This window comes from Notamacropus eugenii, chromosome 5 (assembly GCF_028372415.1).
Source record: "Notamacropus eugenii isolate mMacEug1 chromosome 5, mMacEug1.pri_v2, whole genome shotgun sequence".
NCBI classification, from domain to species: domain Eukaryota; kingdom Metazoa; phylum Chordata; class Mammalia; order Diprotodontia; family Macropodidae; genus Notamacropus; species Notamacropus eugenii.
Window position 1 is genome coordinate 279621280 of NC_092876.1, and position 12379 is coordinate 279633658.

General features: G+C 37.5%; 1 protein-coding gene across 3 annotated transcripts in view; it reads right to left on the reverse strand.

The window, feature by feature from the left end:
* The window catches only part of NLRX1 (NLR family member X1), a 29933-nt gene that overhangs the window by 1347 nt on the left and 16207 nt on the right, over positions 1-12379 (reverse strand). For all 3 annotated transcript variants that reach the window (XM_072612974.1, XM_072612973.1, XM_072612975.1), the window contains one exon: positions 102-353. In XM_072612974.1, coding sequence (XP_072469075.1) covers positions 102-353 — 252 coding nt within the window. The remainder of the gene's footprint in view (positions 1-101; positions 354-12379) is intronic.

Consider the following 12379-nt stretch of genomic DNA (forward strand, 5'->3'; position numbering starts at 1 on the left):
GGTTAGCTGATCTAAAAAGGAAAGTGGGAAGAGTGTCTGGCCTTAAAAAGATGGAAGCTGAGCCCAAGACTAGGGGAAGAAGGGAACGAATGATCACTTACTGTAACAGCTCCAGGGAGGGGTGTTCTCTGGCAGCCCTGGCCAGGACAAGGGCTGCTGCATCACTTGCTCCATTATAGGCCACATTCAGCTCCCGGAGCTGTTGGTTTCGTTCCAGGTGGGTAGCCAGCAGCTCCAGGCCTTCATCTGCAAGCCCAGTATGCAGCAGAGACAGGTGAGTCAAAGAAGTGTTCCCACTCAGCCCTTCTACCAAGAGGGCCAGTCCTGGTGCTGTGAGTGGGTTGTTGGAGAGACTGCAGTAGAAGAAAGGAGAGATATAGGAAAATGATACACCCTCCTGCCTCAGAATTCTGAGGAGTGGAGCCAACAACATTTACCAAGAACCAACACCAAGTCCATCCCTAGGAGAGATAGTAATACAAGTGTCCTCCCCTTCACATAACATTGTTATTCAGGTGAAATCTGCTTAGCAGCACAGGACTTAGAGCTGAAAGAGATCTGAGATCATCTAGTCAAGAAGTTAATTTTTTTTTGTAATGGACCCTTGGGGTAGTCTGGTGAAATGTGGGTGCCCCTTCTCACAGCAACACTGTGCAATGATCAGCTGTGACAGACTCAGCTCTTCTCAGCAATACAACGATCCAAGACAATCCCAAAAGACTCATGATGGAAAATGCTCTCCACATCCAGAGAAATAACTGTGGAATCTGAATGCAGATCAAAGCATGCTATTCTCACTTTACTTATCTTTTTTGTATTTTTTTCCCTTTTGTTCTGTTTTTCTTTCACAACATGACTAATATGGAAATGGATGTAATGTATCACCTATATCAGATTGTTTGCTGTCTTGGGGAAGGAGGGAGGGAGGGAGAAAGAAAAATTTGGAAATCAAAACCTTATAAAAGTGAATGCTGAAAAGCTATCTTTACATGTAATTGGAAAAAACATAAACACTATTAAATGGGAAAAATAAATTTTAAAAGGATGGGTTTTAAATGCATAAAACAAAATACATAAGATTACAAAGAAAACCACTTATATTGAAGCAGTTATAAATTTATTTTTTAAAACCAAGTTCACAGATACTAAAGTAAAAAGCCTTAATCTAATTCAACCATCTAATTTTACAGATGAGGAAACTGAGGTTCAGGTGGGAAGAAACAGCTTGCTCATAATCACACAGACACTAAACAGCAGAACCAGAATTTGAACCAGGTCCTTTGATGCCAGACATAGTGCTCTTTCTGCTACACCAGTGGTGTCAAACTCAAATAGAAACCAGAGCCGCTAATCCATATATAAGGATCCTCGCAGGTGTATATTGACTTAGCCATAAAATGCCATGTTATCTATGTTTTATTGTATTTTTATTTATTTTGTTAAATATTTATGAATCACATTTTAATTGGCTTCAGGTGCTTCTCATTTTTTTTCTCCAATTTCCAGAGTCCTTGGCTCTGCTGCCTGCCACCCTGAGACTTCCCAGACAGTGAATCCTTTATTCATTAAGAGCAGCTTTAAAAAAGAAACCAATGGAAGACGCCATAAAAGAGTCATGTGAGACTTATATATGGTAGAGAGGAGGCAGATGCAGCTAAATTAGAAGAGAATCAGGTAACTGGGGGGAAGTCTTTGCAGCAACTCTCTAGTAAAGGTCTCAGCTGAGGACAAGCTAGGGGGTACAGTGGGTACAGTGGGTAGAGCAATAGGCCTAGACTCAAGAAGACCTGAGTTCAAATCTAGCTTCAGATACTTACTAGCTGTGTGACCCTAGGCAAGTCACTTAACCTCTGTGCCTCAGTTTCCTAAGCTGTAAATCGGGGGTAATAATAGCACCTACCTCTCAGGGTTGTTGTGAGGACCAAGTGAGATATTTGTAAAGTACTTAGTACATTGTCTGGCACATGGTAGATGCTATATTAAAACTTTGTTATTCAGTTGTGTCCAATTCTTCAATGACCCCATGAATTATAACACACCAAGCCCTTCTGTTCTCTAGTATGTCAAGAAGTATGTCCAATTCTGTCAGCTTTCCTTATAGCCCAACTCTCACAGCTACACATTTTTACTGGGAAAACCATAGTTTTGACTATATGGACCTTTGTCCATACAGTAACATCTCTGCTTTTTAGTATACTGTCCAGATTTGCCATAGATTTCCTTCCAAGGAAGGAGTGTCTTTTAGTTTCATGCAGTTGCTGTCTGCAGTGATCTTTGAGCCCAAGAGTATAAAATCTGACCATGTTTCCATTTCTTCTCCCTCTATTTGTCAAAAAATGATGGGACCAATTGCCATGATCTTAGTTTTCTGTTTTATTTTCTTTATGTTAAGCTTCAAGGAGCTTTTATACTCTCCTTTTTTATCCTCATCAACAGACTTCTTAATTTTTCTTCACTTTCTGCTATCAGAGTGAATTTATCTATATATCTGAGGTTTTTGATATTTCTTCTGGTAACCCTAATTCTAGTTTTTGATTCATTTAGCCTGGCATTTTGCATGATGTACTCTACATATAAGTTAAATAAATAAGATGGCAATACAAAGTCTTATCATACTCCTTTTCTGATCTTAAACCATGTTGTTCCATATTCAGTTCTAACTGTTGCTTCTTGATCCACATAGAAGTTCCTTAAGAGACAAGTAAGATAATCTAGCACTCATTTCTTTGAGGACTTGCCACATTTTGTTGTGATTCCCACAGTCAAAGGCTTTAGTATAGTCAATGAAGCAGAAGTAAATGTCTTTATGGAGCTTCCTTGCTTTTTCTGTAATCCAACAAATATTGGCAATTTGGTCTCTGGTTCCTTTACCTCTTCAAAAATCAGCCTGCTCTTCAGATCATTCTTGGCTCACCTACTGATGAAGTCTAGCTTGCAGAATCTTAAGCATAATATTGCTGGCATGTGAAATGAGTGCAACTGTTCAGTAATTTGAACATTTTTTGGCATTGCTCTTCTTTAGAACATCTTTGGGGCATAAATTGATCTTTTCCAATCCAGTGATCACTGTTGAGTCTTCCAGATTTGCTGGCATAGTGAGTGAAGCACTTTAACAGCATCATCTTTTAGAGTTTTAATAGTTCAGCTGCAATTCTGTCACTTACACTAGCTTTATTATTAGCAATGCTTCCTAAGGACCATTTGACTTCATTCTCCATGATGTCTGTTTCTAGGTCATCATGTGGTAATACCATCATGTGGTATTAAAGCTAACTATTATTATTATTAATCAGATGTGTAGGGAGAGAACTGATTCAAATTTATGAGAATAAAAATTATTTCTCAACTGATAAATGGTCAAAGGATATGAAGTTCTCAGAGGAAGAAATCCAAGCTTTTAATAGCCATATGAAAAAATGCTCCAAATAATTGATAATTACATATTTAAAGCAATCCTGAGGTTGCACCTCACATTCATAAAATTAATGAAAGTAGACATGAAAAATAACAAATTCTGGAGGAGCTATTAATATAGATATATTAATATACTTTTAAAAATATATTTTATTTTGTTGAATATTCTCCAATTACATATTAATATACTATTGATAGAACTATGGACTGATCAAGCCATCCTGGGGGAAAAATTGGAAGTATGCCCCCAAAGTTAATAAACTATGAATACCCTTTGACCTGGAAATACCACTACCAGACTTCTACCCCAAAGAGGTTAAAGAAAGAGAAAACGAATCCCTAATGTACAAAAATACTTATAGCAACTGTTTTTAGTGATGGCAAAGAATGGAAAACTGAAGGAATGCCCATCAACTGAGGAACAGATGAAAAAATTATGATATATGTATGTCATAGAATACCATTGTGCTAGAAGAACTGATAAAAGGTTTCAGAAAAGCCTTGAAAGACTTGGATGAACTGATGCAGAATGAAGTGAACAGAACCAGGAAAATAATTTTTAGAACAATAGTATTATTAAGATAAACAACTTTAAGAAACTTTAGAACTCTGATCAATGCAACAACCAACCATGCTATCCACCTCCTAATAGAAAGGCAATAGACTCAGGGTGCATATCGAAACATATATATTCTTGGACATGGCAATTGTGGACTTTTTTTGTTCAACTATGTATATTTGTTACAAGAATTTTATTCTTTCTTTTTCTGTAAGGAGAGGTGAGAGGGGGAAGGGAAAGAAAGTAAATTTTAGTTAATTTTAAAAATGAAATATTTTTTAAAAGAGCCAGTGAGAGTCCTCCCTTTCCCCACTATATGCTGAGTGTCTATGTATGAGGGAATTGTGGGCATTGAGTGAACCACACTGACTCCATTTTGTGACAATTCTAGAGCTAGCTCAGTTCTCTTTCTATTCAATTATGGGCCTAGTCCAATTTCTGTCTTGTGAAAAAATTTTATTGCATTGTTTAAACCAAGTCCCGCATGCCTGGGAATGTGGACTACCTCTACCTGTTGCTTAGAGACCTTAACTAAGGACCTAAGTTATGCTGACCAGAAACCAGTCAGATGCAAAGATTGATGCAAGGAGTTTCCCTACAATTCCACATCTCAAGCAACCCATATATCTTACCTGAAAACTGGTCCCATACTGATCAATCAGTTCCTGTTTCCCTGTTCCTTTGATTGAATAGAGATTCTTTTGTGCTGGGAGAGAGGGGGAGAAGGGAGTGGTACTGCTCTTTTTCTGATTTCAGGGAATTGCTCCAATTTGCTCTTCTCCACCCAATTCTGAAAGGCCCTAATCTTTCTTCCAATTAGAAATCAGATTACCTTATCTTGAATTCTAGTTTATATCCTGTTAATTGTTTTCTTTTAATGCTTAAAAAATTTGTCTCCCCCTGTATCTGAGATCCAGTTCCAAAACTGAGGAGGCTTGGTCCTGATTTTTTATACAACTGGAATGCATTACTTAATAAAGTGATATGATCAGAAGCTCAAATCTTTGTTTCCTCAACCATTTCAATCAATCCACAAGCCACAGTTTTTGGGGTGTGTGTGTGTGTGTGTGTGTGTGTGTGTGTGTGTGTGTGTGTGTGTGTGTGTGTGTGTGTGTGTGTGTGTGTGTGTGTGTGTGTGTATGTTGCGGGGAGGGGTCTTTGTTTTTTGGCACAGTCTTCTAGGTCAAAAGATACAATTCCAGGCACCAGGACAGCCTTTTAGAAAAACTCCCTAGAGTATTCCAGTTAATCTTTCACCAAAGGAATTCTTTGCAGAAGAATGCCCTGGACATTGGATTCCTGGGCCTCAATTTTAAATTCTTCTGAGCTTAGATTAAGTTTACTCCAACACTTCTGGGGAAGTTCTACCTTCACACTGCTAGGAATTATTTAACCCCACCATGAAGGTTAAGGAAGGATTACTTCCTTTAAGAAAATGATGAGTTTTAGTAACAGTAAAATACCAAAAGATTCCCCTTCAGATAAAATTGATTTTGGTATGAGACCAGAAGAAGAGCGCCCTTAGAGAAATTGTTATTAGCCTGAAACTTCCCATGCAGAAGTGGAGAGGGCAACCAAAAGGTAGAGATCTTGAATTATGCTAAAACATATAAAAATCCAAATGGATCCCAAATTTGGTGACAAATTAAAGGCTTTGAAATTAGACTTTCAGTAGGACATAAGGAGGCTAGCAAGTCCTATTGTTTTGTCTGTGTTTTTGTTTCTTTGTAGAATGCAGGAAAATCTTTGTCTTGTGTCATGTTTCATGTTTTTTTGTCAATTCTGCTACTTTGAAAGATTTCTAAGGGAAAAAATGCATCCAGTCAGAAAACTGCTAAAAAGTTGTAGTCAAGTAGTTTAGAAAGCTGAGGAAGATTAATAAGGTTTCATACTGGAAACAGTTTTCCTTTATGGTTGTTGTACTTGTTCAGTGGTTTCAGTCATGTCTGACTCTCTGTGACCACATGGACCTTCGTCTGTGTTTTTGTTTTTGTTTTTGGCAAAGATAGAGGTTGTTACTTGTCCAAGATCATAAAACTAGGAAGTGTCTGAGGAAGACCTGAGACTCAGGTCTTGGTGACTCCAAGCCCAGTGCTCTATCTACTATACCACTTAGCTACCTCAGACCAGTTCTCCTAACTTTCATCGGTGCTGTCTTGACTTGAAAGTGAATTGGATTTAAGCAAGGCAGAGTTGCACAAAGTTGTCAGCCTCATCCTCTGTTCCCAGATCATCAAAGTTCAGCGGCAGGACAAAAGTTAAGACTATTGGTGATAGCCCAGGATGCAGTGAATGACCTTAGCTTCTTGGATGCCTGACCAAGCTCTAAGCACTCCACAGTGCCACCTTCATGGCCACTGAAACAAATTGTACTCAGTTGCCCATTCCACATGGTTCGGGTAGACACCCTCCTAATCCATTGATGAGTTTGAGGTCCATCAGTTACCCTCAACCTGGTTTAGACTGTCTGCTGAGGTGGTTTGCCCAAGCCTGGCAGCTAAACATGCTGCAGCTTCTTGGAGCTACAGGTGGACACCAAAGGTGGCCTAGCATCCCTGAAAAGGACTTGACAAGCCCTCACACCACAGGTGCTACACTACTAAGGACCCTATACATCTCCCTGGCTTTCTATGATGTGATGCCAAACTCTGTCCCAGTAAGCAAGACTAACTCCCATTTTAATCTTTCAGCAGGAGAGAAAGTTTTAAGTAAGATATTTTGTCTCTGTCATTTTAGTCTTAGGCACATTGGAATTACAAAGATAAAACCAGATAATCAAAGAAAGGAAAACTTCTTCCTGGTTTGTAGGAATTTGTGTCATTATAAATGAATTAGAGATTCAAAATTATGGTAACTGCTAAAAACATCTTAGTAGATTTTTGTGGTTTGGAGATTAAAGAGACTGGATATTAATCATTAAGGAGTTTAGAGATTAATCATTTTAAGATTGCAGAGGAGAACTCCTAGGACTTTGGGTAACTCCAGGAACTTATCCCCTTCTCTTTGGCCTAGTTGATAAGGCACTTAGGAGAAACTTAGCATATGTGGAAATGTCTTACTGACATTTGAGGTACCACTCTCTGTAGAATCTGTTTTAAGGAAAAATAAGAATTAAATTCTGTGAAAATTTGAGGGATAAAAAGCACTTAGATGACTTTCTCCATGAAAACTGATAGTGTGATTAGTGTGATTTATGTATCAGCACCATGTTTGTGTCATAAAAACAATTTGGGAGGAATCATTCTTTGCCTATTTTTCCAAATAGTTTATACACTATTGGAATTTTGGTAGAATTCACTTGTAAATTCATCTGGCCCTGAACATTTTTTCTTAGAGGGTTCACTGATAGTTTGTTCAATTTCTTTTTCTAAAATGGAGTTATTTAAGTATTTTATTTCCTCTTCCGTTCAATACTGTGCTAGAAATGTTAACTTTAGCAATAAAAGAAGGAAAGGAAATTGAAAGAATTAGAAGAGGCAATGCAGATGATATGATGGTATATTCAGAGAATCCTAGAGAATCAACTAAAAAAACTACTTGAAATAATTAACAACTTTAACAAAATCTCTGGATATGAAATATGCCCACATAAATCATCAGCATTTCTATATATTATCAGCAAAGCCCAGAGGCAAGAAAGAGAAATTCTATTTAAAATAATTGTAGACAACATAAAATATTTGGAAGTCTACTTGCCAAGACAAATCCAGGAACTATATGAATTCAATTACAAAACACTTTTCACACAAATAAAGTCAGATCTAAGTAACTGGAAAAACATCAGTTGCTCATGGGTAGGCCAAGCTAATATAATAAAAATGACAATTCTACTTAATTTATCTATTCAGTGCCATATCAAACTACCAGAAAATTATTTTCTAGAGCTCAAAAAAAATATCAAGATTCATCTGGAAGAATAAAAGGTACAGAATATCAAGGGAATTTGTTCGGCCTAGAGGCCAATGGACTACCCGAGTCTACTCACTTTTCGCAGGTCTTCGGCGGCCAACCGGATTTACGTGTTGAGAGAAGACTTTCCAGAGTTGAACAAGGGTTAGGCTTTATTCAGGGTCTTGGTTACATGTGCAGGGTGAATTCTCCCTCAGGAGAGAGGAATCCTCCTCTTCCCAAGGGGCAAGGATCTTACAGCAAGAGGATGGAGTGGAAGAGGGGAGGGACCCTCTTCCCTCTAAGGGCCCCTCAGTGCAAAGGGGCCTTCAGGCTTCCTGTCCCCACTTAAGCTCTCCCAGCCGCATAGTTTGCACGTGAATACCGTGCCTGCTCTCAGCCCCTAGCTAGTCAACAACAGGTGTGCTCAGACCACAGGCCAATCTCAAGGGTGGGATGCTCTCCCCAGCAAGTTTCCCACTGGGAAGAGGTGGAAATACACAAGATAGTCTGTGTTTCTCGCCTCAGTCCCCAGCTGTTCCCTGGGGGGCCTCATGAGAACTCTAAGATTTAGAGGTCCTCACTTTTACCTGCCCGACACTGTCCACGTGAAACTGAGCTTACACCCCTAACAGGAATTAATGAAAAGAAATGCTAGAGAAGGTGGCCTAGCCATACCAGATCTTAAATTGTATTATAAAGCAGCAATCACCAAAACCACTTGGTAGTGGCTAAGAAATAGAAGGGTAGATCAGTGGAATAGGTTAGATATATGAGACACAATAGTCAATGATTATAGCAGTCTACTGTTTGATAAACCCAAGGACCCCAGCTTCTGAGATAAAAACTCACTGTCTGACAAAAACTGCTGTGAAAACTGGATAATAGTGTGGCAGAAACTGGGCATAGACCAATGTCTGACACCATACACAAGAATAAAATCCAAATGGGTACACAATCTAGGTATAAAGGCTGACACTATAAACAAATTAGGGGAGCAAGGCATAGTTTATCAAATTAATGGAGAATGGAGAAATTTATGAAGTCAAGTATAGAGAACACTATGTTTAATGGATAATTTTGATTACATTAAATTGAGAAGTTTTTGCACAAATACAGCGAATGCAACCAAGATTAGGAGGGAAGCAGAAAACTGCGAAAGAATTTTTATAATTAGTATCTGTGATAAAGGCTTCATTTCTAAAATACATAAAGAGCTGAGTAAAGTTTACAAGAATATAAGTCCTTTCCCAATTGATAAATGGTCAAAGGATATGAATAGGCAGTTTTCAGAGGAAGAAATAAAAGCTAACTATAGTCATATGAAAAAATGCTCTAAATCACTATTGGTTAGAGAGATGCAAATCAAAACAACTCTGAGGTACCACATCACATCTATCTGATTGGCTAACATGACAAAACAGGAAGATGATAAATGTCGGAGATATAGGAGAGTTGGAACACTAATTCATTGTTGGTGGAGCTGTGAGCTTATCCAATCATTCTGGAGAGCAATTTGGAACTATGCCCAAAGGGTTATAAATGTGCATACCCTTTGACCCAGCAACATTGCTTCTAGGGCTGTATCCCAAAGAGATCATAAAAATGGGAAAAGGTCCCATATGTACAAAAATATTTATAGCAGCTCTTTCTGTAGCAGCCAAGAACTGGAAATCAAGGGAACGCCCATTAATTGGGGAATGGCTGAACAAGTAGTGGTATATGAATGTAATGGAATATTACTGTGCTATAAGAAATAATGAGCAGGCAGACTTCAGAGAGGCCTGGAAGGACTTACATGAATTGATGCTGAGTGAAAGGAGCAGAACCAGGAGAACTTTGAACACAGCAATAACCACAGTGTGTGAGGAATTTTTCTGATAGACTTAGCCCTTCACAGCAATACAAGGACCTATAAAATTCCCAATGGACTCTTGAGGCAAAACACCTTCCACATCCAGAGAAAGCACTATGGAATTGGATCGCAGAATGAAGCAGACCGTTTTCTCTTGCGTTATGTTTTGTTTTATGATTTCTCCCATCCATTTTAATTCTTCTATGCAACATCACTAAGGTGAAAATGTGTTTAATAGGAATGTATGTATTGAACCTGTATAAGATTGCATGCCATCTCAGAGAGGGAGTGGGGAGGGAGGGAGGAAGCAGGGGAAGGGAGGAGAAAAAATATAAGATATATGGAAGTGATTGTAGAAAACTGAAAACAAATAGAATAATTTAATTTAAAAAAAAAAGAAATGATGAACAGGTAGACTTCAGAAAAACCTGGAAAGACTTATATGAACTAATGCTGAGTAAAATGAGCAGAACCAGGAGAACATTATACACAGGAACAGCCACAGGGTGTGATGACTATTTTACGATAGACTTAGCCCTTCACAGTCAATGCAAGGACCTAAAACATTCCCAAAGGACTCTTGATGCAAAATGCCATCCATATCCAGAGAAAGAACTACGGAACTGGATCACAGAATGAAGCAGACTGTTTTCTCTTGTGTTATGTTTTGGTTTGGTTTGGTTTTTCTTATTGTTTCTCCCATTTGTTTTAATTCTTCTATGCAACATGACTAATGTGAAACTGTGTTTAACAAGAAAGTATGTGTAGAACCCATGTAAGATTGCATGCTGTCTTGGGGAGGGAGGGGGAGGCAGGGGGAGAAAATTTAAAACTTATGGAAGTGATTATTGTAAACAGAAAACAAATTAATTTTAAAAAAAGAATAGGAGGAATTGCTTTTTGCCTATTTTTTCCAAACAGTTTATATAGTATTGGAATTTTGGTAGAATTCATTTGTAAATTCATCTGGCCCTGGACATTTTTTCTTAGAGAGTTCTTTGATGGTTTGTTCAATTTCTTTTTCTAAAATGGAATTATTGAAGTGCTTTATTTCCTCTTCCGTTCAATATTATTCTAGAAATGTTAACTTTAGCAATAAGAGAAGGAAAAGAAATTGAAGGATTTAGAATAGGCAATGAGGAAACAAAGCTACCACTCTTTGCAGATGATATGATGGGATATTCAGAGAATCTTAGAGAATCAAAACTACCTGAAATAATTAACAACTTTAACAAAATCTCAGGATATGAAATATGCCCACATAAATCATCAACATTTCTATATATTATCAACAAAGCCCAGAGGCAAGAAAGAGAAAGAGAAATTCTATTTTAAATAATTGTAGACTACATAAAATATTTGGGACTCTAACTGCCAAGACAAATCCAGGACCTTTATGAACCCAATTACAAAACACTTTTTGTACAAATAAAGTCAGATCTAAGTAACTGGAAAAATAACAATTGCTCATGGCTAGACCAAGCTAATACGATAAAAATGACAATTCTACTTAAATTAATTTACTTATTCATTGCCATACCAGTCAAACTACCAAAAATTATTTTAGAACTAGAAAAAAATATTAACAAAATTCATCTGGAAGAGCAAAAGGTGAAGAATATCAAAGGAATTAATTCAAAAAATGCAAAGGAAGGTGGCTTGTCCATATCAGATCAAAAATTATATTATAAAGCAGCAATCATCAAAACTATTTAGTACTGGCTAAGAAATAGAGTGGTGGATCAGTGGAATATGTTAGGTACACAAGACTATATATAGTCAATGACTATAGTAATCTACTGTTTGATAAACCCGAACACTCCAGGTTTGGGGATAAGAACTCACTATTTGACAAAAATTGCTGGGAAAACTGGAAAATAGGATGGGACACTAGGCATTGAGCAACATTTCACACTCTATACCAAGATAAAGTCAAAATGGATATATGATTTAGAGATAAAGGGTAATACCATAAGCAAATTAGGAAAGTGAGGAATAGTTTACTTGTCAGATCTATGGAGAAAGGAAGAATTTATGAGCAAACGAGAGATAGAGAACATTATGAAATGCAAAATGGATCATTTTGATTACATTAAATGAAAAAGGGTTTGCACAAACAAAACCACCACAACCAAGATTAGAAGGAAAACAGAAAGATGGGAAACAGTTTTACAGCCAGCGTTTCTGATAAAGGCTTCATTCCTCAGAGAAGCAAGTCAAATTTATAAGAATAAAAGTCATTCCCCAATTGATACATGGTTAAAGGATGTGAACTGGCAGTTTTTAGGTGAAGAAATTAAAGCTATCTATAGTCATATGAAAAAAATGTTCTAAATCACTACTGATTTGAGAAATGCAAATTAAAACATCTCTGAGGTACTCCCTCATACCTATTAGACTGGCTAACATGACAGAAAAGGAAAAAGATAAATGTTGGAGAAGATGTGGGAAAATTGGGATATTAATGCATTGTTGGTGGAATTGTGAACGGATCTAATCATTCTGGAGAATAATTTGGAACTATGTCCTAAGGGCAATCAAACTGGGCATACCTGTTGATCCATCAATACTACTACTAGGTCTGTATCCCAAAGAGATCATGAAAAAGGGAAAAGGACCTAGCTGTTCAAATATATTTATAGCAGCTCTCTATGTGGTGGCAA